Source organism: Bombus affinis, chromosome 4 (assembly GCF_024516045.1).
Source record: "Bombus affinis isolate iyBomAffi1 chromosome 4, iyBomAffi1.2, whole genome shotgun sequence".
NCBI lineage: Eukaryota > Metazoa > Arthropoda > Insecta > Hymenoptera > Apidae > Bombus > Bombus affinis.
Genome location: NC_066347.1, coordinates 15,844,087 through 15,871,575, shown reverse-complemented (window position 1 = coordinate 15,871,575; position 27,489 = coordinate 15,844,087). Strand labels below are relative to the sequence as shown.

At 38.1% G+C, this 27,489-nt stretch overlaps 1 protein-coding gene across 6 annotated transcripts in view; it reads left to right on the top strand.

The window, feature by feature from the left end:
• Positions 1 to 467: 467 nt before the first annotated feature.
• The window catches only part of LOC126915406 (protein groucho), a 115,462-nt gene continuing 88,440 nt past the window's right edge, over positions 468 to 27,489 (top strand). For 2 of the 6 annotated variants that reach the window (XM_050720063.1, XM_050720065.1), the window contains exons 1-3: positions 469 to 825; positions 6,765 to 6,968; positions 26,195 to 26,301. In XM_050720063.1, the coding sequence (XP_050576020.1) occupies positions 6,933 to 6,968; positions 26,195 to 26,301 (143 nt within the window). In that variant the 5' untranslated portion in view covers positions 469 to 825; positions 6,765 to 6,932. Of the gene's footprint in view, positions 826 to 6,764; positions 6,969 to 26,194; positions 26,302 to 27,489 lie in introns of all 6 variants that reach the window. The other 4 variants (XM_050720061.1, XM_050720062.1, XM_050720064.1 and 1 more) reach the window with 4 other exon arrangements.

Below are 27,489 nucleotides of genomic sequence, written 5' to 3'. Positions count from 1 at the left end.
TCGGAATATTGTTTTCGTTCTCTTAGGCGGGTAAGAAAAAAGTCGTGACAAAACTTCGGTAAAAAGTTGCTGCAAGAGCGTAAGACATTAGCGGCGTGGTATTAGTAAGTTAAATAGGTATTACAATTTCCGATAATAGAAGCCTCATTGGGTGCGATCTTTCGTGGACCGTTTTCAACAGTAGAACGAATTTGCTCGACGGATGTTGTGGTCGTATCATTGAAAGAGAAGAAAACTTGTAATTTCATAATTATTATGAAATTAGCCATTATTGCCATTATTGGTTTCTTTGATATAAGGAAACAACGAATCGCCCCTGTCGGTCGACGCCCTTGACTCGACGAACTGAGAAACGAGTCGAAGAAGGATGGACTATGAAAAGAAAAGAGACGGGCATTCCGCTCCTTTGTGTATATTCGTGTCCCCTTATTGGTGTGTCAGTGTCGTTGCCGCGATAGATAGTGTTAGTAGCCGCTCATTGGTGTTCGCCGCGGCGGCAAGCGGCGTTCACACGTTTCCCGTCATCCACTTCGGTACCCGGCTCGCAGTCGAGCGTCGTTCGTTGTACGGTGCGGTTGTGACGTTCGCGATTCGTCTCGACGCTTTATACGTTCGATATATGTACATATTTGTATATGTGTGACACTGTGCACGCGTTTTCTTTTTTTCTTTGGACTACACATATATACATGAAGTGTTTGTGATAGTGCATAGAGATCATCGGTGTGTGTCGGTTATATTTTTTCGCATAGTGCCAAGGTGGATTAAGGACGTATCTCCTGAGAAAACGAAACGCAAGAAGCAGGAAAGGAGTCACGAGTAGAGGTATTATTTACTGACAGCTTTTTCTATTGACCATTCCCGATTCGTCTGTTGCCAATGGGAGAAATTATTGTTTGCCGCGTCGTTTAACGTGTTCGCGATAGATTTTTGTGTAAACACAAACGCTTCACCGTCGATTCTGTTCTCGTGAAATGCTAATTGTTCAAAATCGTGATAGTCGGCAATTATAGCCGATAGCCCGGTTTATTATTTGTTTAACGACGTGCGATATAATTCTCCATATGAAATGACAACCTATAAGGGTAACCTTTTGTACAGAAACCATCAACAAACCGTGTTGATGTTTTCCGTTTTCGAAAATAGTGTCATTAATTTACTTTGTATCGTTTATATACATTGTCACATGGTGGTAGCATCATCGTATAGGCGAACTTATCAACAACACGGTACCGTGTAACATTAACCTTGATAATTGCTTTCAGTTGCTTTGCTCAGTTCGTTGCCAACTCAAATGGCCGGTAATTATAGAAATGTTAGCAGATTTCAATAGCTTTTCGCGATGCGCCGGAAATTACGTGTTCGAAAACGACGTAGTTGCGGGTACATGTCGTCTGGTTAAATCTGATTTTAATCGGCCTGATGTTTTAAACGATAAGACGATCTTTCGACCGTCAGAACATTGCAGCACCTGTTTAATCTTGTGTCTTTCGGGTTATTTTCGTTTCAATTACGTTTCTCTGTCTTTGAAACACTCCTTAACTTTTTGCAAATCATTAAATAAAATTGTTGATAACGTGCTCAATTTCAAGTCTAATTTTATACTAAAGTATTTCTTAAAACGATGAAAATGATTTAGTTCGTTAAAACGAGAACGAGATCGTAACACGAAAATATGAAGCATTGTAGGGTTAACCGTTAACCGGCGTCTATTAAACTAATTTGAAAGAAGTCAGTGACGAGTTTCGCTCTTTCTCAGTTTAATAAGCAGTACCACTGGCAGCACCTTCGATGCGACACAGCTGCGAAGTAAATTACTGGAAAGAGATACGACGGTAGCGGGAATGGGAGTTAGCTACAAGCGGCGGCGGGGGAGGGGGTAATCGCGAATCAACCGTACATGGCTCATTAAATCATCCAGACAATCGACACGTTTTACTCGCTACTTTCTTCGTTGGTCGGCTTCTTAGATCTGTTACTATGCATTTTTCTTCTTTTACCATGGCATTTCCATATACATTACTTTAACGGCCAATAAACTTATTAGATATACGATTAACTGTAATAATACAAGGAAGAAAATAAGTAGAAAGGGAAAATGGTGTTGTTTATTTACTATTATACCGACGATGTGTATGCGTTATAAATATTTGAATATTTAAGTATTAAACCTTAATAATATCGATTAACTGCTTGACCTTCTTATAAATCAACTATAGTACTTGTATCGATATTTACATACCTAGTACATACTAGACGTTACGGTATAATAGCCCATCAACCAGTATCGCTTATTAACGTTATCGTTCATCATAATTTTTTGCTTAAATGTTAATTAACCGAATAAAGTGTCAACCATTTATCGATGACACGTGCCTGCGCACACACGCGCGCGCATCACGTAGCCAAGTCGCACGCTACGCTATTGGTTCCCGTCGATAAACCGTAATTTCGTTAATGCGCGGGTTACTGTGGGAAATCCTTTAAGTTGCAGAGTGCAGCACGCGCGTCGGTACTTGACCATGTCGCGATAACGATCACGAGGGAAAAGAATCACGGAGATCGCGTGATTAAGGATCTTAATGGCGATTAAGCGAGATTCGTGATAACTTCCTTCGTGACTTGCCCGTGCACTGCTGTGTCCGGTAATAGGTTCCCTTCCTTCAACCGGACGTATAGGTGTCTTTGAACAGCTGCAACGTTATGCTTGTTTATTTTCCTTTTCACGAATTTCATCTGAGCACACAGCTCAACCGTTTTGTCTCGCGTCGCATATACCTTCGGATTGTTTGACGAATGGTAGAAACGTTGAAGATACGTATTCGAAATATCGATCGTCTCCTGCAAATTTTTCTTCCTAGAAATAATAGCTTATGAAAGTATGTATGTACATACTTATATATTTTTGCATTTGCCGTATAAAATATATGTATTATGTATGTGTATTGTATATTCTATATGTTATGTTTTCATCGTATATACGTGTTATATAAAATATTTGAGAATTTCATCATCATGTAATGAGACACAACCAATTTTCATGTTTGCATCGAAAAGAATTGAAATTAATCCGAGAATGTGTGTAGAAGTTGTAAGATATTTACTTCCAATACATTATTATTGTACGTTATATTAGTCATATGTAACATGAGTTAGTATGTAGCATAAATGTAGAGCGTATAAGTGCTAAAAACGGTGTTGCTGAATATGTCAAGGTTATTTCAATATAATAAATAACTGACCGCAGGATATTTTTATGATCTTTGGGAAATATGTACTTAGTTGCGCTAAAAAATATCTTATAGCTTCTATGACTCATTGCTCTATATCACATTATCAGATTTGTTTCAAACTTTACCTATGTAATTATGATAGTCAAATCTTATTACAGTATCAGAAATTTTAACATATTTTGTATAATACACATAATATATTTATAAACGATTTCTACAAGTATTCGAATAATTGCGGGAGCACATTTAGGTTATGTACAACGTCAGATTTGAAGTCTCCGCGTATTTCATAGATCTTTGGGATTTAAAAAGGTCAGTTTAAAATTCTGCTAATTCCTTAATTAGAAATCTATTGAAATGAAGAAAACGATTACTGATATATCCATGGTATTAATCTTGAATGATAAAATTAGTCGAAAATTTAGTGTAACCACAACTAAAGAAATGATCGTAAATTTTTGGCCGGTGATTATTTCCGATCTGTATGTTATTACATCGGGCGATAGAAAACAGGCCATAAAGGCGTCGCGAGTTAAACTGCTGAAAGTTTTCATCGTTTCGTCATATCCGTATATTGCAAATTGATGGAAATGACTGTTCAAATTTGGCTGCGAGTTTTTCACGTACGCCCGCTCCATTATACATCGCTTGTGAAATATATTATCCGTGGAGAATGGTCTGTTAACGGAGTTACATGACTCCATTTTCATGTTACACGAAACATCATCCGGCGTTACAAAGAGCCCGTAATGACACGTGCACGTGTGTGAAATCGCCTCGTATGTCAATGTGGAAATGATGACAACAACGAAATCCTTCGTTTCGATGAAAAATTTTATACTCCACTACGTTTTATTCCTGAACGTTTTCATTCCGGTATTTTAAATTATTCAGTCACTTTCAATTCTGAATTTGCATGTATAGCTGTCATAAACAGTGCTGCGCTTCGTTATTTAATACATATGTACATAATTCGCACATGCGCGAACTTCGTTTCATATAACTGATTTATTATGTGAAAATTACTTGAGGAAGATCCAAATTGCCCTAATGCAAACCATTAATACTCGTATATATACTGGTACACGAATGTATATTTATTTTAACATTCTTGTTTACTCGTAATGTTAGCATGTTTTGTAAAGATTATAAATCATCTCGAGTTTTGCTAATTTGTCATTAACGAGGAGTAACGTGATATTTTGTTTTGATGTAGTTTTTGTGTGTATTATGAATCATGCGTGAAATCCATAACGGTCGATCATGAGGTTATAATCTTCACTAAGTTATTAATTCGATTTGAAGAAAACAAAGAGATTTCAGATATTTAAATTATATGAAATTTTTTTCAAATACTTCAAATACTCGGAGAAATCTAGTTTCTTGAAAAGTGACACGAGCCATTTAAATAATCGAATGACCCATTTAATTCGACAAATCAAATTACCTGTCTCAAATTCCGAACGGTATAGCGTGTTAAAGTCATAAATTACACGTGCAAATTATCGCGAGATATACGTTAAATTCCTGATGTCTACGAACTTCGGAGATTATACGCGATATTAGAAAAACAAAAGGAACATCTATATTATCGTCGGCGAGTAGGTATAGGTAAATAAATCGTACAAGTAACGAGATCTTTTTTAATTTGTTTAATTAATTCTGCTAGTCGATCGTTTATACTTTAATTTTCCCGAATTACCATTCCCTACGGTTGAATTAAATTCATGCATCGCTAATAGGTTATAACGAGTCATTTGTTCGTCGTCCGCCATTATCGATATTTCGATACATCGTTCCACGATACGTCGCCATTTTTAATCGATAATTAAATGCGTTCAACGTAAGTGTTGGACACAAGAAAGTGGAAGTAAACTGTTTACCTAAAACAATTTTTTTTTTAAATACAACACAATTTCCGTACGTGACATTTCGTTCGTGAAACAGCTTTACGTTTGGTTTAAACGAGAGGGCGCGCTGGGCGCACTTACTTTTTCCTATCTCCTTTTTCTCCTTGCTGCTCCATTTCCTCCTCCCGTTCTTTTATTCCTAATTTTTTTACTCCTACTTTTCTCTTCGTTCTCTGTCGCCTTGCGTTAGAAACATGCCTTGGAGATTAGGATAAATGTTCTCGAAATGGTGACGGAGCATGGTTTACATGGCTCGTAAATCGAACGATAAATTGATCGGTCAGATTCATGAAACCGCATACACACGCATCACGGCCATATAAATAATTTCGAAATTCATATGCGATGCGTAGCTGGAAATTTTTCCGCCCTATGAAAATTGAAAATGGGAGATGGCTTTTATTTTTTTTATTTTTTTCGTACATTAAGCTTACAGTTATTTTCATGCATTTTTCGATAGTTTCCATGTCATACGTGCTCGTACGAGGAATATGAAATATCGTTGTTAAAGTTGATCGGGAATTTTAAGTTATAGCACTTCGTATTTTTATACTCGCGACGTTGATTTTATCTTCATACGAATAATCGTATTCCGCGTGTGATAGTGATTGATACAAATTAATTTAACGTCGTTCAGAATCCTTCGCTGATTACTGAAAATTTCTCTCGTTCTCGATGAACATAAATGCACATAACTTGCTGTTTTACGGTCTTCTTTCTGCTACTACGAATTGCTCGCCGGGTTCGGTATATCGTTCGTGTCTGTGCGACGCGATAGTGTAGTTAATGTATGCGCAATTTTAATTATCCAACTTTTACAGTGGTAACCCATTGAATATTTAAACTGTAATTACCAGCGTAATTTATTATCAATAGAGTATGATCATCTTGGTTTTAGCAAGAATTTTAAGAAATAATTTCCATTGTTATAAAACTGTAAACTCTGGAAATTTACTTCTCATATTTTATATAGCGGATAATTAAATTGATATGTATAATATACAGTTATTTTTGTCCGAATAAATAACTAAAAACTGTATGTTTCTAATACTTACGATACAGAAAGGAAAAGATCTCAAACTAATAGTTTTAACAGCTAATGTTAAATTATACTCGCGGTGAATAAAATTAATTAAAAATTAAATCTGCCCTTCTACTTTCTTCTTTGTAACGTTTGTATCTCTTCGGACACTCTGTCATTTTTAAAATATCTTATTCATTAAAATCAGAGAATATACATATATATCTCATATAAATATAAGATTATGTCGAATACTAAGATCGAACGTTTAAAGATTATCTATATTTTCGTAAATAGCAAAGAGATTGAGAAATTCAGTAAAAGTGGAGTTGATCGAATTGCTTTCTAAGAGACTTATGCATATTCATGTTATCCATATAATCTCAGCGAGCGATTAAAAACTAGTCCAAAACTTATAATCTCATCGGGAGGTTGAAAACTACCTGCTATAGTCTAAACATGTAAATGACTATGTAAGACTAATGATTTGGTTCTAAGAAAAGCAAGAACGTCACGCGAAATCACGTATTCTCAGGAAGAAGTTTACGAAACACCTTGGTTTTGTTCAAAGTAACGAATCGTGTCGTGTTATAATTACAGTTGGCGAAGATCTTTATGCTGAACATCGAGGGAAGACCGTTGGCGTTCCTCCAAGATCCTGAGAATGTTACTGCAAAGATCGAGCCGGGGAATGGATCATGAAATAACCGTGTACAAAGGACATTGCGGACGCGTGTGATTCTTGCGGAGTATTTAGTCACAATTAAGATGTACCCCGCGCCGGCGAGACACCCAGCCGCTCCCGTAAGTAATTTTAACAAGAACAAAATACAATTCCATTCGATCGAGTAGAATTTTGTTTATCCGCAGTTCGATTATGCGAACAAAGGAACGATCAGTTTCACCACGTGCATGTACGAATTGATAGGTGAGCCTCTGTACGATCGTATTCGTTATACGAATTCCTATAGCGATAATGATTTCTTTTAATTCAGTATGAATGAAGAAGACTATAGAAATTGTTTTGTTTTTATATCTGTTCGAACAAGCGAGGTTCTAGTAGAAATAAAATAAGCTCTAATAAAATAAAAGAAAATGGAAATTAGAAAAAAAAGAAAAGAACAGAACAAATAAAAGACGCGTCCTTTTGTTTTATTTTTTTATCGTCGTCTTTTTCAAGTTTCACAGACGGCGAGTGAAACATAGTTGTCGCGGTCGAAATTACGAGAGGTGCGGGCGTTACTCTCTCCTGTAACTCGAGATACCGCGAACTTAGCCAATTTTTATTGTGCCCGACGTAGTTTCACCTTGGAACCGCTAATTTTTGTAATTTTCTTTTCCTCGGGGAAATTTTTATAATGTATGCTTTATGGTGTCGCGGCAAGTACTCCGGCTGGAAGGAATGTTTGCACGAACGCGTTGTTGACTTGGGTATTGAAAAAAGTTCTACCACGCAAGAGTAATCTAAATAAACGTTCATTGTGAATTATTTTGGCGATGAGAGCGTCCTCGGTGTAGAATTTTAGAAATATTAGCGTTGTGATTGTTTTCCTTAATATCGGAACATTACCAACCATATAAGTTCTGAACGCAGTAAGCTTCTTAAACTTCAGAACCTCTAAGGTATTCGAGTAGCGTAAAATAATCTTGCAGCTCTATGTTTCTTTCAATAATTCTATATTCTATGCAATCTACACGAAATGGATAATATAGGAAGGTGGAAAATATAACGTTACAAAGATGTTGTACGTAACAATAGCGTATTTCGATACCATTTTTTCTAATAATGTCTGTTCTGTTAATTTTCTGTTTCTATACAAGTTTCTTCTGTACTCTTTTAGCACAGATAAGAAGGTCGAAATATTTACATTTTTTTGATATCAAATAACTTCAACTAATACATAAATACTAAGGATTACCACGGACGCAGTACACGTGCAAAACGACGACAAACCAGGGCAACATGTTGCTAATAGTAAGTGAAAAGAGGGGATCTCGTTGTGTGAATTATGGGTTTTGTGAAATGGAGGAAACGAGGAAAAGGTAGGATTTATCGTACGTACCTGAAATTTATTTTTTCTGCCAGTAAATCGGCAGATTTCTACGATTAATCGCGAATGTGTTACGCGTTTCCTGAAGCGAAGGGGAAAGAAACCAGAAAAGGAAAGATTTATTATATAAACTTGAAATTTCATTTCTTTCTATAATATTGATATCACGATGAACCGGGAGAGAAGCGCCTTAAGTACTTCTACGAGCGAAGAAGAAAAGGCGTCGGTGCTCGTGAGCTTTCAACTTTTCTTTTCAAAGTAGTTACCCCGTCAGTTGCTCTAACACCATCGCGGCGTTGCCGGTGGCCCATATTATCCTCTCTCCCCTTTCGTGTGCCCACTTATGGGATGCCTTCAATTTTAATTCACCGTTTTGTTCATTGTTTGAACTATTAAGCGTTCGTTCAGAATTCTTCGCGCAGGAAAACTTTACCGGGTCGATGTTACTTTTCCTGTTGCTAGATTTTATTCATCCGCGACAGTGTATCTCGTTACTTGTGATCTCAGAGCTTGAAACAGCCCTGTGTTACGCCCTTTTTCGAACGTTTCCTCTAAGATGGTTAGCATCCGGGTAGCCACGTGAGATATCACTCGAACACGGTTGCATATGTAAATATCCTTGTTTCGTCTGGATTTTCACGTTTTTCTCGGTTCGCAGTTAAGCCTTGCTGCAGCCACATCCCTGCACCACCACCGGCACTCGTGTTTTCTCTGTCTCTCTTTCTCTCGCTTCCTCGTTCTCTCCTCTTCTCACACCGGCTCGTTGCAAAGAATAAACCAAATGGCGGTTATGAAGTTTACGGAAGAAAGGATCGGCACGGAATAATATAATTGCAGGGTCATAGTAGAAAAAGCATTCTCCTTTATACGCGCTTTAACCGGTCGCCTTTGCATTTTCATTTTCTTACTGCAAATAATTCCACTATTCAAAGAATGCTTTGGCCTGGCCGCCCTCTTTTTTACTTTTTCACCGCCGTTATAATTTCACGCGTCACATAAGCTCAAAGTCCTTTATGCGAAACGAGACCACCGGAGAATTCGCTGACACAGGAGGCCTCTAGAAATTATAGAGATTATTTATAGAGGGAGAGACAGAGAGAGACAGAGAGAGAGAGGACAAGTCAACGTACAACAATTGCCGTTCGTAGAAGCCGCTGGTTGGTGCTGGTGCCGTTGATATGTGGGTACACTTGCCGGTTGTTTGCTTATTGGCGCTAATGTGGCGCCGTTCAAGGGGCACAAAGTGGTTCAATAATTTCCTCATGAGGATTCTTAAAGAGTAAAATCGTTCTTGCAATAATACGCGGTTTATTCTATTCATAGAAGTCGAATGTGTACGCGTCGTTGCACAACATTCGATCCGATTGGTATCTGTTCTATCTACCAACTCTTGCCATGCGTAGAGTTCGTTTCATTCCTATTCGATATGTATGTAATTCTTCTTTAAAAAAAAAAAAAAAATGATTCAACCGTTCTGCTTTTTTATTACTGACCTCGTCGATAGCTAATCTTCGTCGTAATAAATTTATTTTGCCAATTGTGAAAGTTAAATGTTTAACCATAGTCGAATATTACTGCATACTCGTTCACTGGAGGATTCAAGTTTAATCCTCGAGCTACTGAAATTTATTCTCCTTCGCTCTAAGCTGGCATAACCATATACACATTCTGTATAATAATACAAAAAATGCTTGTATACATTTATTAAAAATTGAAACTTCTTCAGAATAGTTGTAGAATTTAATTATACACTGTATGGAGGATAAAATAGAAACTATTTGTTCATCGAAGAACTAATTTCGTTGTAAAGTGATAGAAAAATTGTCTTAAAGTAAACAGGACGATAATTAAAATTAATCGGTTAAGTTACATTGATACTAACTCTCTGTCGACAAACGGATAATTTAATCCGCGATTTCTTCCAAATTTGCATTTATATCGAAGATAATTTCATACAATTGATCCAACGAATGCTTGTCCAAAGTATTAAAAGTATTATCGATGAGTATCCCGGAGAATGTTAAGTTGAGAGAAGTTTAAAGATTTAACGTAAGACTGCATATACATTTACAAATATGTACATGTAGAGAGTTTCACGGTCGGGGTCTTCGCTTATCCGCTGTTTAGAGACGGAGAAATTGATTTTGAATTTACCATCGCGAATGATAGATGGTCTGCAGTCATAATAGAAGCGAACACTATCCTAAGCGCTAAGAACTGACCCATTCTCTACACTTGGCAACCAAATAAATGATGGGACGGCTACGACCATTGTGCTCGTAAACTCTGTAACTTGAGCCTTTACGAAGAAGAGATAGATAATAAAAGCAGGAGTTGCTCGATGGAACATTGTTGTTCGCTCGTTACTTTGCCAAATCGTAGATGACACACGATTCAAGTCATTCATAAAGATTATTGAAAATGTAGGTTACAAGAAAGAAAGAACGAGACACGCGTTACAAAGTATTTTTATTTCAAAAAAATTCTATACATACAATGGACAAAATTTCAGGAAACGAATTGAGAAACTTAGCGAAGAAAGCGGTCGCAAGACAAGATGGTGAGTTAACTAAATTGCATTGATAATTATTAAATTGCGAATGTTTATTCATTTATAAAAAATTCAAAAGTGCAAGATTCTACAGAATTCACATAATACGTAAACTATTACTCGTCTTATGATATTTATTTAATCAATTTAATATTTAATTAATAGATCAAAATCTAACAATTCTAATAATTCTTCAAAAATGTTCCTCCTCTTATATTTAGAAAATAAATAAAAATTCCGTAACGATTCAACTATCCAACTAGGAAGAAGAACGCTTACGTTTACGATTGTCGTCATCGCCACGTTTAATTAAACATCTGGAAGTAATTATACGTATCTTGATAAATAAGTTTAAGCGTGTCGGTAGATTCTGCTCTTGCCGCTGTCAAACGGATGGTGATAATAGAAACAATAACTGGCACGGTAATGACTGTTATCCTTGATTGTCTAGTAGCGTGTCCTATAGAGGAAGTAAAGAACCTAATCAACCTACTGTGCATGAACGTGTTGATTTCAGGCATACCATTCATACGTACGCTATTGTCCATAAGTCGTAAGACATTTAATACAGTTATATACATATAAACGAATATCATTACACTTAATTATAAAATTGTCTTGATTTATGACAAAGATTGTACTTATCTTAATTTTTTCTCTCTCTTCACCAAGTTTTATGAATCTACCACTTGATAAATATCCCACTTTCCGCATGTAGTTCAATCTTCGAAAATAAAACTAGAAAATATTAAAGGTAAATTATACAGAATTGTTTCCAACTTCGTATTATGTTCTCTCTTTTTACGTTGATAATTATCCAATTGTGTTTTGCAATTATGTGAAATGTACTGCAATGATATACGGTATAATTGCATTGTGGTTGGAACTTGTAACATCTACGCGGAACGAACGTTTGATCGATCAACGATACGTACATATTTATTACGCAAAAAAGAGGGAGAAAACAGGATGCGAAAAGAAATGTCACGTTAACGAAAAGTTGCAGCTTCCTTGCAAATGTATCACGCTGATATATAGATTTTAGCAAAGGATAACAAAGGACAAAGGGACGCGCTTTGTTTCTTCCTCTCTTTCTTCTCTTTCAGTCTTTCCCTACCACTTCACCTTTTCCCCCTTCTTCTCTCACTCTATCTAACGTTCGCTTATTCATTCGTATTCCATCTGCATACACAATCTTGTGAATCGTTTATGCTGTTTGTACGTGGGACTTGACGGTTTTTCGATGTCTTCTCTTATTTTAAAGTATTTAAGTTATAATCACGATGAATCTACGAAGCACGAAAAAACCGATACTCACGGAATCCCATAAATATTTTCAAAATCTTTACCGAATACCGTGTATCCTTTCCAAGTTTCCCGTTCAACCAGTGTCTCTCAACCTTTTTCGAATCGTGACTTTTGTAACAACCAATTACGATCCTAATCGCGTACATTCGCATAAAAATATATTTCAACTTATAACCTGTTATTACCTGTAATTAACCGAATACTCAATGAAACATTAGCTGCGTGTATTTGCGTCTGATCAATCGGTTGTAAAAACGTAGTTATTTCCGTTAAATTCTACGTTATTTCTGTTCGTTTATGGACAATCATTGTTGGAATATCGAGCAAATGTGTTGTAACAGAATCGCGTTGAAATCGTTGCGACAAAATTCCATACGAAAATACGTAATACGAGTTAGAAATAACCGCGACTACCTTTAAAAAAATATTTTCCAATCCTCTGGCAAGTCGCGATTCGCACGTTACGATTGCAAAACTCTCGCTTATTAAAGATTATTAGATATTAAGGATTCAAGTATTACGATCGCCGAGAGAATACTGGAACGTAGCGGTAGCGATAAAATTTTCTATAAAAATAACGGTAATTAAAAATGAGCGTAATCACGTTGCGAGTAGCGACTTTTAAATTAAGATTAGCAGCATTAGACGTTAACGTAAAATCATACATATTCATTATCGACGCGAACGTGTAAACGAAGGCAAAAATTGGAAAGATTTCCGTTTTTAATCGAACGTCGTTTACCGTTAAGATGGTGCTCGAAAATCGTGTCGGTCCACAATGCATCCGGATAGAAAAGCGAAATTGCAACATAAAAATGATTCTCCACCGCGAGTTTTTTCAGTGCGTCCACGACGATGGGGGTTGGGATTGGGGGTGGGGATGGGGGGCGACACTGGTATACGCCGATGACAATCGCTGATCAAATTGCACGACGACTAATTGTTCGTCGAGTCGTCCCATCCGAATTGAAACGAGGAGCGAAAATTGAAATGCTCGCCGGAGGGTCACTTGATTCTGAAATAGAAAAAGTCATACTAGACGGCCGATTGGTAACAATGGATGCCAATGACGAATTTATACTTTGGAGATGCGTTCGCGGAAGAGGCAGATGCAGATGCGGTTTTCCCCGTTGAATAGCGTTTCTGCCACGTACAATGACTTAGGAAAATATTTCAGCTTCTACTATAAAAAACTTTCGCGTGTACATACGTTGTGCGTGTTGTATGAAACATTTTCGAATTTCTTTGACGCTGTAACGAGATTCGACTGTCGCGATCGTATTGGTAAATAAACAAATTGAAGATCGATCTGAAACATCGATTTAAACGTATATTTAGTAGAGAAACAGGAAAAAAGAAACGTGTAACGAGCATTGGAGATGGTCCCGTTGGATATATTGAAGTTTATTAATGTAATGGATAATTGAGTTTTTAAATAATTTGATGATCTTTCGCTCTGCGAAATATGCCATACACTTGCGTTAAATATCTTGTACCTCCTACGTACATTTCCAGATCCGTTTCAAACTTTACCAATATAACCGTGATAATCGTGTCTCGTTACAACGTTGATGAAATCTCGAAATGTTTCGCGTAACACGCGTAATATATTCATAAAAAGTTTTTATAGGTGTTGAAATACTTTGGCGAATCAGTGTGGATATATGTCAGCTCTACTGTACTTCGAATTACAGAAACAGTCTCGTAATTTCGTTGGATCTCATCGAGAAAATTGCCACGAATAGTTACGATATCCTTACAATTTCTAAATGCCTTTGTTTCTCGCCTTAACGTTTAACATCGTTATATAACGTGAACTCGTTCTTTCGGGCGATAAAAATGCTTGGAGATTTCGAGTCGGTTTTCGTCCACGTGTTTTACCACCACTCGTCTTAAAGTAATGGAAAAGTTCCAAAGTTTTTGCGTATATGCTTTCAAGTCAACGTCGTGAACAAGTCGGAAAATTTTACTGTCTTGACGTTAGAGGAATTTGGTAATTCAGTTTTTATACATACGGATCACGATTGATGGCGATACATTTTGGAACGTTATATCCCGCGATACGGCGCATACACTTTTTACGAAATATACACACGCCTGTATATGTTATCAAACAAATTTTTCGGTATTTCTGGCTCGATGCATCTGGCAATTTAGTATTTTTGTACACACATCCGGCACGGTGCTCGTGTATTTACACGCTACCATCTTTATTTAATACGTAAATAGCGGGATTTTTAACAGAATCAGATATGTGTGTGTATTTTCCGGTTTATTTGATCCTAAAAAACATTATTTCTTGTCGAATAAAAAATTGTATTGTTTTTACAAGCGTTGGGTATTTAAACGTGAAAGTAGAAACGTGACGTGTGTTATGTTAATAACAGTTAACAGACAATTGGATTAATTCCTCGTAATAATTTTTGCGCTCGGATTATTTACGATAATATCGTTATCGGCACGCGTGTACATGGATATTATCGTTTGTAAACAGTTCGTTTTCGTATTCTATAGCTGCCAGTTGTTTATCATAATTGAAATTAAAAAGGTTTATAGGAAACGTATTGTTGCGAGTCCCGTGAATTTTATATGCTCCTCTTTTCGCACGGCAAACAACGCGCAGGCTGTGTATACGCGTGCATATCCTTCGCTCGAAAATACGAACAAAAACGATCTGCTGGTCGATGAAAAGCGCTTGGAGTGATTAATCGCGAGGATTAATTAATCGCAGAGGGAGCAAGAAACCGCATGGTTTCGCTGATTAATCCGTCGCTGGCCTGGTGGATACGGTGCGCGACGACGTTTCGTGAAATCGTAATCAGACGAATGGTCTTTTTCATCGTCGAATGATGGACTACGATACACGTTCAGAGGATTTCTGCTCCTGTCTTATTATTCTATTCTTCGTTCTATATTACAGCTGTGCATAGAATATAACTGTGCATGAAGTAAGTTTTATTTTCGTTCTTTCTGCCAAGAAAAGTGAACGAAAAAAAGGAATAATGGTTGTTCAAAAATACGTAGGAAATATAACTCATGAAATTTTAACAAATTCCCTGGTGGAATGTAGTTCACGAAAGTTTCATTCTCGTGGTTAAAAGCGTTCGTTGAAAATCGTCCCGCAGTGTAGATTCGATCTCGATTGAAAAAAGACGCGACTTACTTAGGTTTTCTATACGCGTGTATATGTAGAGAAGTGGAAGGAAAGAAAGCCGTTTTCGGGTTGCAACCCTCGTAATTGGTGGGTTTCAGCGACATAATTCTTGGCCCCGAGGCATATCACAGGCCTATGTGCTTTAAGCCTTCGTCGACGGGTCCATTGGGGTGGTTGCCCACCTCTTCTCATATACACATCGTCCTCTTTCTCGTTGTGTACACGGGGGTGCGGCTCGGGCTTTACCCGACTGTTGGGATCCGCTAGGCTTCGGAGTTTGAGGGTAAGAACGGTATGACAAGCATTTGATGAGGGGACCAACGCCACCCACTGAAATCCCAACGAGTGGTTCTCATTTTGGGTTACTCTTGCAACGATTATCCGCTATAGAAGCCGACTATCTCGTTACGAAGACGCGATAATTGGTAGTTCTCTTCGGTAATAATATACAAAAGACTTGACTATCGTCCAAAGAAAAGAATATCGTTGAGGAAGGAGCGTCGAAAAAATTTATCACGTAGCTTCACGTAAACGAACTCGATAAAAATATTACGATCGTCGATCCTCTTCTGAAAACTATAACCAATAATCGTAATTAGCCAAAAATATGTCGTTGTTTGTTATCGTTTACGTATCTGATTCTCTTTCGGAGCAAAGTAAATTCCTTGATATCGTTAACGATAAATAAACAAGACAACAATAAGAACACTTTGATTTAAAGCGAGCATAGTTTGTGGCTTGAAACATAGGATGGCGGCGAGTCAGCGGGATTTTCTGCCTCCAACCCATTTATACGCTATTGTGCAGTCGGTGTGCGTTTTTCCTTGGTGACGGACGTGCGGTCGAAGAATGTAACGTGGCCGGGGAAGATTGATCACCACTGCCAACTGTGTCGAGAACGTCGCAACACTCTTGCCACACCGGGGAGTCACGGAGTGTCCTCACCAGTGATTCTCACCGGACCTCCAGTTCCCCTACCGGCCACTAGACATTGGGCTAAGAAAGTTGAGAATCTCTGGATGGTTCTTGTCCAACATTTACATTTACATGTCGAACGAGGTTCGACCCTCGGCTATCCTCGTTAAAGCACAGAAGGGCAGGAGAGAAGGGCATGGTCAGAAATATACGTACACATATGCACGTATATTCATATGTACTTACGCCCATAGAATGGCCGTCAGTGTCATCCGCATGATTGTCGGTGCAGCGAATGATGTGTATCGATCAAAAGACCAATTCTCTACAAATATACGAGTTAGTCTTCTTAGAAAATCCAAGACGTTGTAATGTTAAAATATTTTACTATGCTATGTCGCTTATTTTGATAATTGGTGGCTGATACTGTGGTCAAACATTGGCCATCGATAGGCTGTAGAAGTTGATGCATTTATGCGAAATTTAGAGATTCAAAGGTATATATAAAAGGTGGGTACAATACGCCAAAATGTAGGAAATATCCGAAGCAAAACTTTTATCCAAATATTCGTAGAACCATTCGAATCTAAAAGAAAAATGCATCGTTGTAATTGATCATAGATTTCATGAAAAATTACGAATTAGTTAGTTTGATTAGCTTTGGCAGCTCTGACGTTAGTGACGTGTAATCTGAGGATTTTAACGATGCATAATACGTAGCATACGAGAATAATACGTAAAAATATACAGAATAATATTGGTTATGTAATATTTAATAGACGAAACAAATTTATATTTAAATTCCATTTGTTTAGTTGTAGTCGTAAAAATATAAATTTTCATAAATATTCGTTGTCTATTCGTTAGATGGTTTTAAAGTCTACGTTATTTATCGTTAAGAAATTAATGTTTCGCTCTTCGTACCGGTTTTGAAGGACTGGTTTTCGTATTTATATTCGAATAGGTTTGAAAACAGATAGATAACGCACTAGTCTCCCGTATGGTCAGGACGATTATTGCTCTGAAATAGAGGTGTGTAAAGTAGAGGAAAAGATCGATACAAAAGTACATGTTTGCTGCGGGTTCGTGTAAAGGTATATACTCCCACGGCGTAGCCTGGAGCCAGATGCACGAACAGAAAGGTTAAAATAGAAAAAAAATGCCATCGTTCTCGTAGAGTAGACGATAAACGTTTCATCCCTTGCGTGACGAAGGCGTTTTACTTCGATATCGCCCACGTGGTCAATCTTGATACAACGAGCTTTTTGGCGGATTCAATGGATGTCTACTTGGACGATTTCTCGGTCTCGTTGCTCAAACCCTATGTTTCAGCGTTCTCTCTGCCCTTCTTATTCTTAGTTAAAATGATCTATCTACCGTTTCAAAGAAATGAAAAAAAAAAAAAAAAAACAAACGAAGTTTTATCATTTCTTTATTCGGTATAAAAATTGTTTCATCTTCCTCGTGCCATCTTTATTTTCCTCCTTGAATTAAAAATATCTGGTCGTTATCTCGTAACAAACCGTATAACGTAAGTCCGCTTTCAAAGTTTACAAACCACGGTGAGAATTTCAAACATTTCAACGCATGCTGAAATACGAAAACTACAGGGAGAATTATATGATATTTTAATGCAAGATGTAACGAATTAAGAAGTCTGATCACGTTAATTCTTTTAATATAATCCTATACACGGAAGGATATCTGATTAAAAAATGTACATTTCTAGATTCATAGATATTCGTTTTTCTGTATTACTATTTTTTGAATCTACGATTCTAGAATTTATTTCTTTTCAATTTCCATTTATGCACGTGTATCGCCGAATCGTTGATCGATACTACATATTTATTAATTTCGATCGCAACGGCCAATCCGGCATTAAACTTAAGCCGGCCGACTCTCCTCTTTACAAAGGGCCCACACGCCCGTATTTTTACGCCGGTTCACTGTATCGACGAGTACGTTTCCACAGACGATAAATCTTGTTTTAGTCGCGCGTAGGTTAAGGGGAACTAGCAACAGCAACACCCAGGGGTGACTATAGCATTGTGCTCGGCCAACGATGCTAGTCGTACCATACATACACCGACAGAACTGTATACGTGTATCGTGTGGACGCGCGTGTGCCGCTACACACAACCCTATTAAGAACAACACTGTGTGTGCCGCTGTGGCTCTGTCGTTGGATCACGTCGCCCTGGGTCTGCGGGAAGCGAGGTTATATTCCGCCGGTCCTCTACTCCGCTGCATTGTGCGCACTGCCATGAAACGTCTAACCTATAATAATCATACCGATATACAAGACGAGCTCCGTGATGCTCGTCCCTCGTACATGCTGCACACGGCTGTTTCGCGTGTGTACATGTGCGACCTGAGCGGTAACGCGGCCGTCAATCCGCCATTGCGACATGGACGTGAGGTTACGCGCGTGAACGAGTGAAGCGAGCTTCGACTCTCTCGTCTCTCTTGGCCTCGTCTCTCTGCCACCCAGAATGCATCACGGGTCTTGCAAGAAATGGTAGCAAAAGCCGGCTTAACGTTCGATTGCTTGCATATCTTCGATGGATTCTCCAAGGTTCGTTGGAATAGTTCCAGTAATACAGTTCGTTAATAGACGAGGAAGAGGCATCCGCGTTCGAACTGAAGGCTTAGATTCATTGTCGAGACCTTTCATCGATACGATATCTTGCTTGGATGGGTTATCTAGTTGTATATGTATTTTCGAATCGGACGTTTGACAGTGTTCGTTATTCTTAAACTACTGGTAACTGGTAAGGCGAGGTCCTATGAAACTCCTGGAACTTTTCGAATTTTCTCGTAATTTGCAAAGTACACGTTTTACGGTGTTGTATCGTTAACCGGTGTATAGCTTAATGGCCATCGGTGTATTCGTAAGCCACAGTACCAGCTTTTGTAAACTTCTGAACATTTATGTCTACGTGATAAAGCGAGCATCATAGGTTTGATGCAAGTTATGATGCAAGGTACATGCATATTGTACCTATCTTCTATTAATTGCATATAAAGCGTTCGTTAGAAGATTCTACCGCGGATATTGGTCGCTGAATCGACGCTTTCACGCGGGCCTACGTATACGCGACATTGGCGATTTATCAATTAACTAGATGTATTCATTTTTGCTAGAATTGTCCTCAAATTTTAGCGCATTATAGCTTCTTTACAAAACTGCTCGCAAACGTATTTCTGCTATTAATAACTAATAACAAAAAATGAATAAAAGAGAAAGAAAGAAAAGCACAATTTTCTTCATAGACAAAAAGAGAGGAGTTGTTCTGAAGAGATTAACGACACGTTGAGATTATTTGCCAGAAAGCAGTAGTTATATAGAAACCTTTAATAGCTTTAACCACGAGAGCTCTTTACCTGTAACAGCTTTAAGAATTTGGGCGATTTTTATAAAACTCTTCGTTGTTTTAAATATGGATGCAACGAATGGGTATAGCTACATCGGATCGTTTCTGTAATTAATTAAAAGGAACTAGGACTTTCTTTCATTCTTCGATTGCTTTTATTTATCCGGTTATAAACTAGAAGTGTTCTCGCAATTAACGCGTTTTTATTTCTGTTTACCGTACAACGTTTTCGTTTACCCAGCATTGTTTGCCATTCAGAGCAATTTACAAACGTATACAATTTGGGCGTAGCTCACCTACGCCACTGTTACAATTACAAGTCTCGTTTAATCGATAACTTTGCCAATAAGGAGACGTCAGTCAATTCACTGCTGTTAATGGACCGCTCGCTGTGTGCCGAAAACTACTGATATGTATTTACACTGCACGTGACAGTACTAAACCATACAAATCTTCGTGGCAAGCGTAATTTCAAGTATGGTAATAAAAAAAAAAAAAGAAGAAGATAGAAGAAGGAACAACGCTTATAATTCATCGCGTAATTTAACGCGTAGATGCGAGAAAAAATTATGTAAAATGTGTTACCCCTTTTTATCAGTTACTCGCTATCGCAACGAAGATTTACGTATTCTAACTGCGCACCTCTGAACGGCAGGAATTTCACCACGTGTTCTCCCTCTCTCCCTTTCACCTTGGTCTTCTTCTACGAGCAGTCTCCCTCCTACTCATCCACCCTCTAAATTCAGTCTAGGTTCCCCTTACAAAGCGTGCCGGTATTTGTTAGCACATTTTATGTCTCGACATTGATTGAGCATACGTTTTCCTTCAAGCCGTTTCGCAGGCAGACATTTCAAAATGTGTTCCGTTTTATTATAACGAAGTTGCCTTCTTTTTCTCTCTGTGAAACGTATCCTAAAATAAATTGTTTACATAGGAATAGAACGGCGATGATCGAACAAGGTTTCAAGATAACTTGCTAATTTCTTAATATTTATATTCTTGAAAATTGAGGTCGATCGCCGCTACTTATTTCAGTATAAACGATTATCTCTGAGAATATTTTTTTTATACTTACAATGATTTGCATTATATAGGTATAACTTTAGTTTATTATTCTCCTTGATAAAACAATCTCTTCGGAGTGATTATAGAGTGATTCGATATGGTAAGCTTTCCTCTTCAATTCCTACTTCTATTCGCAGTTTCAAACACGATCAGCTAGCATCATTTCACAAATCGCCTATATTATCTTCCCGGCGATGCAATTCTATTCGCATGCATAAAATCACGAAAAGAAATCACCCATAGCTTGGAAATTATTTACGACTCCTTATGACGCTACTTTCTGCTAGCTTTACGCGTCCGATATCGTTAAACGTTTATTTTCATTTCAGAGAATTTCCTTTCAACTAACGCGATGAAATATCATTTCAAAAACGAAAAATGAGAAAGTAGGGAAGAGGAAACGAGGAGGACAAGAGAAAAGGGAGTCTCGATTCTTTTTCGACCGTTATCTTAAGCTTTCTCAAATCCCACGTAACTAGCCACTTTGATCCTCGTTTCCTTTATTTATCGTTTTATTGATGAACCACATGTGTAATTCAAAGACGCGCTAGGTGCTTCGAATGGCCTGGCCTGTTATTCGTATCGGTATACATTGACTATGTGGCCGTGTACGTATAGAAAAGTTGCGCTTATTCGTCAGTGTTCACTGCATATCGATACATCGATGTTTATTCAAGTGCAGCTACATCGGCTTCGTACGTCTGACTTTCAACAGCCTCGGAACACGATTTGAATAATTCCCAATAGCGTTGCCTCATCCAATTAGAATCCTTTCCGCGATATAAAATAAGGGAACCGAGGAGCAAATTCGCGCGAATAAGATGAAATAATGAAAAACAAATTTCAGCATAGCCCCTCCCATCAGCTCTATTTCCATATAGATCTATAGATGTTGAGGCGAATTTTTTTCGGCTGCAGTAACTCGAATCCTTGCAGATTTGTTTTTCATCGTTAATCTCTTATTTCGTGATATTTTTTGTAGATACGAATATTGTCGAATATATCTGGCCAATTCATAAATTCGTGTATCTCTTGTAAAACTCATTCCACGAAGGAATTATGCGGTAGGTCGGAACAAATCGTGAAATTTCGTATTTCTTTATGAATTTTTTATACCTAGAAACGTACACGAACTTGTAAATATGTGCAGTGTATTAACACTGTACATAAACTATACGCAATGAATCTCGCTTTATAAATAAGATCGATTTGAAATTAAGATTAAAACACTCCGCATTCGTTACGACTCAAGCACGTTCTATCCACTCTACAGTTTACAGTTTCTAATTGTAATGCCTATTCTCACGAAGTATAATCTACATAATGGAGATGCGATAAGAGGAGAGACAAGATTTATATTTTATAAAGCGGAAAGTTAAAACAAACTTCTGGAAACTTTATAATCGTAGAATTTGACACTCTTTTAACGCTACAATTGCCCATATTTAATACGTACTTTGGTACGATGACTACGTAGGAAAAAAAGAGACCGAAAGAAAGCCTTTTTTTCAATTTCATGTTTTCATACGACTTTATAATATGCGATTGAATTTTAAAAGTGCGACTTCGCTGAATAGTATAGTTGAATAGGATTAAAAGCGACGAAAATAACACGATGAAAATAAGTAAGTCTGTGTAATCAATCACGTTTCGATAAAACGACGAACGTTAAAGCCGCCAGAAACGTTTCCGTATTTTTTTTTTTCCTAATCGAACAAACGAAAAATATTCGATATCAATAACATTAACCATACAGTCTCGCCATTCTAACGTTAAATTTATTCCAAACTCATGTAACCTTAATGCACGACTTTCTTGAAAGTTGTGGACGGGCCCTTAGGGGGTTTCTCGCTTACGTCATTCGATCTTTGGTCTATCCTCGGCCCTGCGAAGACCTATTACCTTATTTACGATTCGCATGGCCATTATCTCTTGGCAACAAAGTGAACCAGCCGGTTTTTCGATACGATCCTCCGTATACACCACACACACACACGACACGCTATACCATGCCGTACCACACACATTTACACGCGTATGCTCACGCTTACACGTATATAGATGCGCTCACGCGTGCTTCTTCATTGATTTCGCTGGTGTGAAAGGGGAATCGGGCAGACAATGAATACAAAGGCCCGTGGTATATAGAGGCTGGGCAAAAGCGTGCTCTTGTCGAGCCGCCCGAGAACGGAAGACTTTTGTCTTCGCTCGTTAATAACAGTTTTGACATAGTGGGAAAGGCATGGATGATTGGACGGCTTATGGGAGGCAAAGAAAATTATTGAAAAATTGATTTTTGCCATTCGAATCCGTTCTCTTTTGATCAGGGACCGAAGCATCGATGCGTGACTCATCTTGTGCGCGCGAGCGCACCGCGAACATTCGGTTGGGCTGCTTTACGCGAACCTGTGTATCTATATACGTGTATATACATACATATGTGGATGTATATGTATATATGTATTTGATTCGTTAAGCCGAAAGAACTAAATCCGATGGTCGCGTCAAAGAACGGTCGGAAAAGTAGGGAAGAAGGGAAAGTAATTAAAAAAAATAAAGAAACGAAAGGGACGAAAATTGATGCCCTCGCCGTGTGTCGCGATACGCGCCCGATATCCAATTTTGCGTTAATGCGTAAAACTCCCACGAATCGTTGTCGTTAATTAATGTCTTCATGTCGAAGGGATTATTCGACGATGGTAATAGTCGATATATTGGCTGCGTTAAGGTATCTTTGAATAGGTAAATTTTTTTGTTTTCTTATTGCTGCACGATATTCTAGTATTGGAGTATAAGGTAAATTTAATTTGCCATTCGTATTATATTGTATTCGATTATAGGACTGTAATTTGGTATATTGTGTTTAACATTGCGCATCAGAAAATACGAATCGAGTATATTTAAACTCGTACCAGAATATTCGCAATAATTTTCAATGATCCTTTGCGAAACACGCTAGAAATAAAAATCGATTCCTTCGAATATCACGTATTTTGAGAGAAATACGTTACAGCGAGCTCACGCTAATAATGTCATTTACAAATTAATTTTAATGTCAAATATGACAGCAATAGAAAGCCACGAAGGGATACGTTTAATATCGATGTCGGGAATTATCGTGGATGGTGAGAGCGCGTTGGTCAGTTCGTACGAAAATTTTCATGAAAACGAATTGTCGTCCACCGTATCACATAACGGATATGTGTACGCTGGCGGGTTAACCATCGGAACAACAACCTGTTCGATGACTGTTCCGTTTGATGATTGCAACAAGTGAGGACCACCGTCGTCCTCTTCCCCAGCTTGTTCCCAAACCATTTTACCACCGACAGCCACTCCCCGTTTCGAATTCAACAAGTGGCCAAATCATTCTACGCGAGACTACGTAGCGTCGAAAAACTGGAATTTTCCAGCCGGCGGACAGTCATTGACCATTTAACGTCGTGTCGGAATATTTCTCTCTATCGAGAGATTTTGTCATTCAGCCCGAAATTCTACTCTCTCCCTCTCTCTATCCCCCGCTCCCACCCATTCTCTCTTTCTCTGTCTCCCATTTTCTCTTCGACGCACAATATCGATGTTCAATGATGCTACCGTAATCGTATCGGATTAATGATTTGATTGGAAAATGGAATTCCGCCCATTCTCCCAACCAAACTTCTCTCTTTGCACGGTAATAAACAAATCGTTTTATATCGAATTTCAATAAAGAGAACACCGGCGGATGTGTATTATAAGAATGTAAATGAACGAAAATAGGTATTGAATGATTGTAATGCTATTTAAATGTTAAAACAGTGTACAACATCGATATTGCTTTGAGCAAATGTATTTCTGTATCGGGTGTCAATAAAGAAGATGCCATTGTATCGGTAGAATATGACGAGAACACAAATGAACAAATAATTGAAGGAATCGTAAAAAGAATATTCAACTTCAACGATTGTGATTCTACGATACACTCTATTTAAAATTATTAGAAGATTAGTTTTCCTTAATATTTCCTCTAGCGCTTTTGGACTGTACTTACGAAATTAGACTGACATTGTATATTTATAATATATATTTAAATACATAATGTGTATATATATATATATACCACATATACTCTACGTAAGAATGCGTGTGTATGTGTAACGTAATCATTACTGTCATCGGAAAGCCTGATCCTTTCCTCCGTAATTTCAACCGGTAGAGCGGCGTTGGTATACGTGGCTGAAGAACCCGTAGACACAGACCTCGTGCTACCTGGTGGAATGGGTCTCATTAAGGACGCCTTCATGGTCCTTCATCCTTGGCTCTTCAGGCCTCGTTTCTCCCTCTTAGGCAACGGAGTCGCTCGTCTTTTATACCTGGATGCCCTCTGCTCGCGTTTCTGAGCTCGGTTTCTGTGTTTGCGTGCGCCTTATGCGGTCGAAGGCCATTTGATAGTGGTTGCTTGTCATCTTCGACTTTAACCTCGTTACCATTTTACAGGCGTTTCTCGAACGAACGAACGAACGAACGAACGAACGCGTATACCGCACGGTTTTCCTTTAAATTCGGATTTGTTAAGATTTATTTCGGATTTATTCTACGGTCTCACCGATCTAAGGACCAGGCGTAATGTCGACTTCTCTTTTGCTTTCTTTTCCCCTTGCCCCCTCTCTTTTACCGTGTATACACGATTTCCGGCGTAACGAGATTCCTTCGTTGCCTTTGCACCCTTTAACGAGTTTTTTCCCTGTGTATTTCGTAAATAGAGTTCCATCGTTGCGGCAAGACTGTTATCGTATCGTCTGTTTGAATTGTGCGAGTCGATAGAAATCTTGCTTGTTAACTCGTCCAGTTTTCTTACTCTAGATGAAGAGAACGCGTTTTTCTATACCACGAGTTGCGCGTAACAACGTTACTTGTGAAAAAATGTTGTACCATACTTTAGGCTACAAAGCTTTACGACCATTGACAATGGGATCGAGATACGAGGTATATTTTAAATGTCAGATAATTCTGATAATATAAGATTCAATTACAGCGGTTCTCGGCAATATTTTTCTCCTCTTTCTAATACCCCGAAAACATTGTTTTTACAAATCTTATCGTAGAACAAGATTCAAGATTTCAGTTTACGATCGACTGAATTTTTATCCGCATACCTTCGTAATACAATTTTCCAAATATAAATTTTTAAAACGACCGTCTTTCACATTTCTTTTTACATCTTTTCTTCATTTTCCTTAGAATATAAAAAATGAAATATCTCGTCGAATGACACGGGGGCTCACGTTATTGTTTTCGAATGTACATATCTTTTTCGCTACAACGAGCTACTATGAATGAATAACCACGTTTTAACAAACCACTATATTATATATATATAAATAAAAGCACCTTGTTGCTTCAAATTACGCGTCGATCAATTACCGCATAGAAAAAGTGGACAGTAACTTTTCTACAGATCGAAGCGTCTTCTCAGCGTGTACTACGCCCGTACGACCATAACGCTTCGCCGTTTTAGCTGATCTATTTTTCGTTCTTTGTCGCGGCTGCTTTGTCGTGTATGCTAATCGAATTCCCTCCTCTTATTTTCTCTTTCATTTTCTTTCTTCCTCTTTTTTTTTATGTTGCAGGGTGGCGGAGGAAGCGGTGGGGCTGCGGGAGGTCTGAAATTCACGGTGGCTGACACTTGCGAGAGGATCAAAGAGGAATTCAATTTCATCCAGCAACAGAACCACTCGTGAGTCTTTCTCTTTTCTTTGACTCTCCTCGTCCTCGCTCTCTCTCTCTCTCTCTTGCATGCTCTTTGTTTTTCTTTCTCCACCACCTCCGCCCAACTCCCCCTTTCCAGTTTTCTCGTCTATTCATCCCTTCCGTCTCGCGTTCGCGTTTCTCGAAGATCCACGATTATTGACGCCGATGCTTGCCTCGGCTGTCTTCTGCCCATCTTTCCTCGCCTTTCCTCTTTCGTCCCGCTGCTCCCTGTTTCGAGGTTGTTTCAGAACCCACCCCGTTGACGCTGTTGCACGCCGATCGCTTCGAAGTCTCTTATCCGAGAGAGGAAAGTTGGAATTGTTTGCTCACGACGTCCTCTCCTCTCCCGGCTCCTAATAACGCGTCGAACGTTTCGAACGCTCGCGGGCTTCAGTCGCAAACCGGATACGCGGATAACAGGACGATCTCCAGTTGAAAATCTAACGCAAAGATTCGCGGCGAATCTACAGTGGCTGACGAACGTATATTTCGACGCTTATCAGAGAACATTTTCACGTTTATGTTACGCGTATCGTATAAAACATTTTGAAACTTTATTTAATACCGTAACAAAATGCAAAAGATTATATTGGTAACAATTGAAAGCAGCGTGGAAATGTACATAAAAGTTACGAGATGTTTACTACATTTTATATTTATTTATATATTTGGTAAAAAATTGATATACAATGTAAATAGTCCTTTCAAACGTATGTTCCGGTGATTATGAAAGTGGCCTTAGTCAAGAACTTAAAACAAACGAGTTTGTTATTATTCTGCGTTGCGTCTGTCTGGTATTACGTAACATTATGATAATCCGAAAACGTGTTTGTAAAGTAGCGGAAAGTGAACCGTTGAATCGAATTGGCTGTGACATCGTTAAACAGAATTCAGTTCAAACGAAAAATTTTAAATATCCAGTAACGATAAATACGACGTATGACTCTCGGGCCTCTTTCATAATCATCGGTACACACAAGTGCTAAAAATGATTCCACTGAGTATCTATCGCGGTTTATCAATGTGAATGGATAATTGGCTGTTTAAATTCTTTGATCATCTCTGCAAAATATACTTGCGCTAAATACCTTGTAGTTTCTATGTTACATTTGCAGATTTGTTTCGAATACCTTACCAGCGTAATTATGACAATCGCGTTTCATCGTATTGTTAG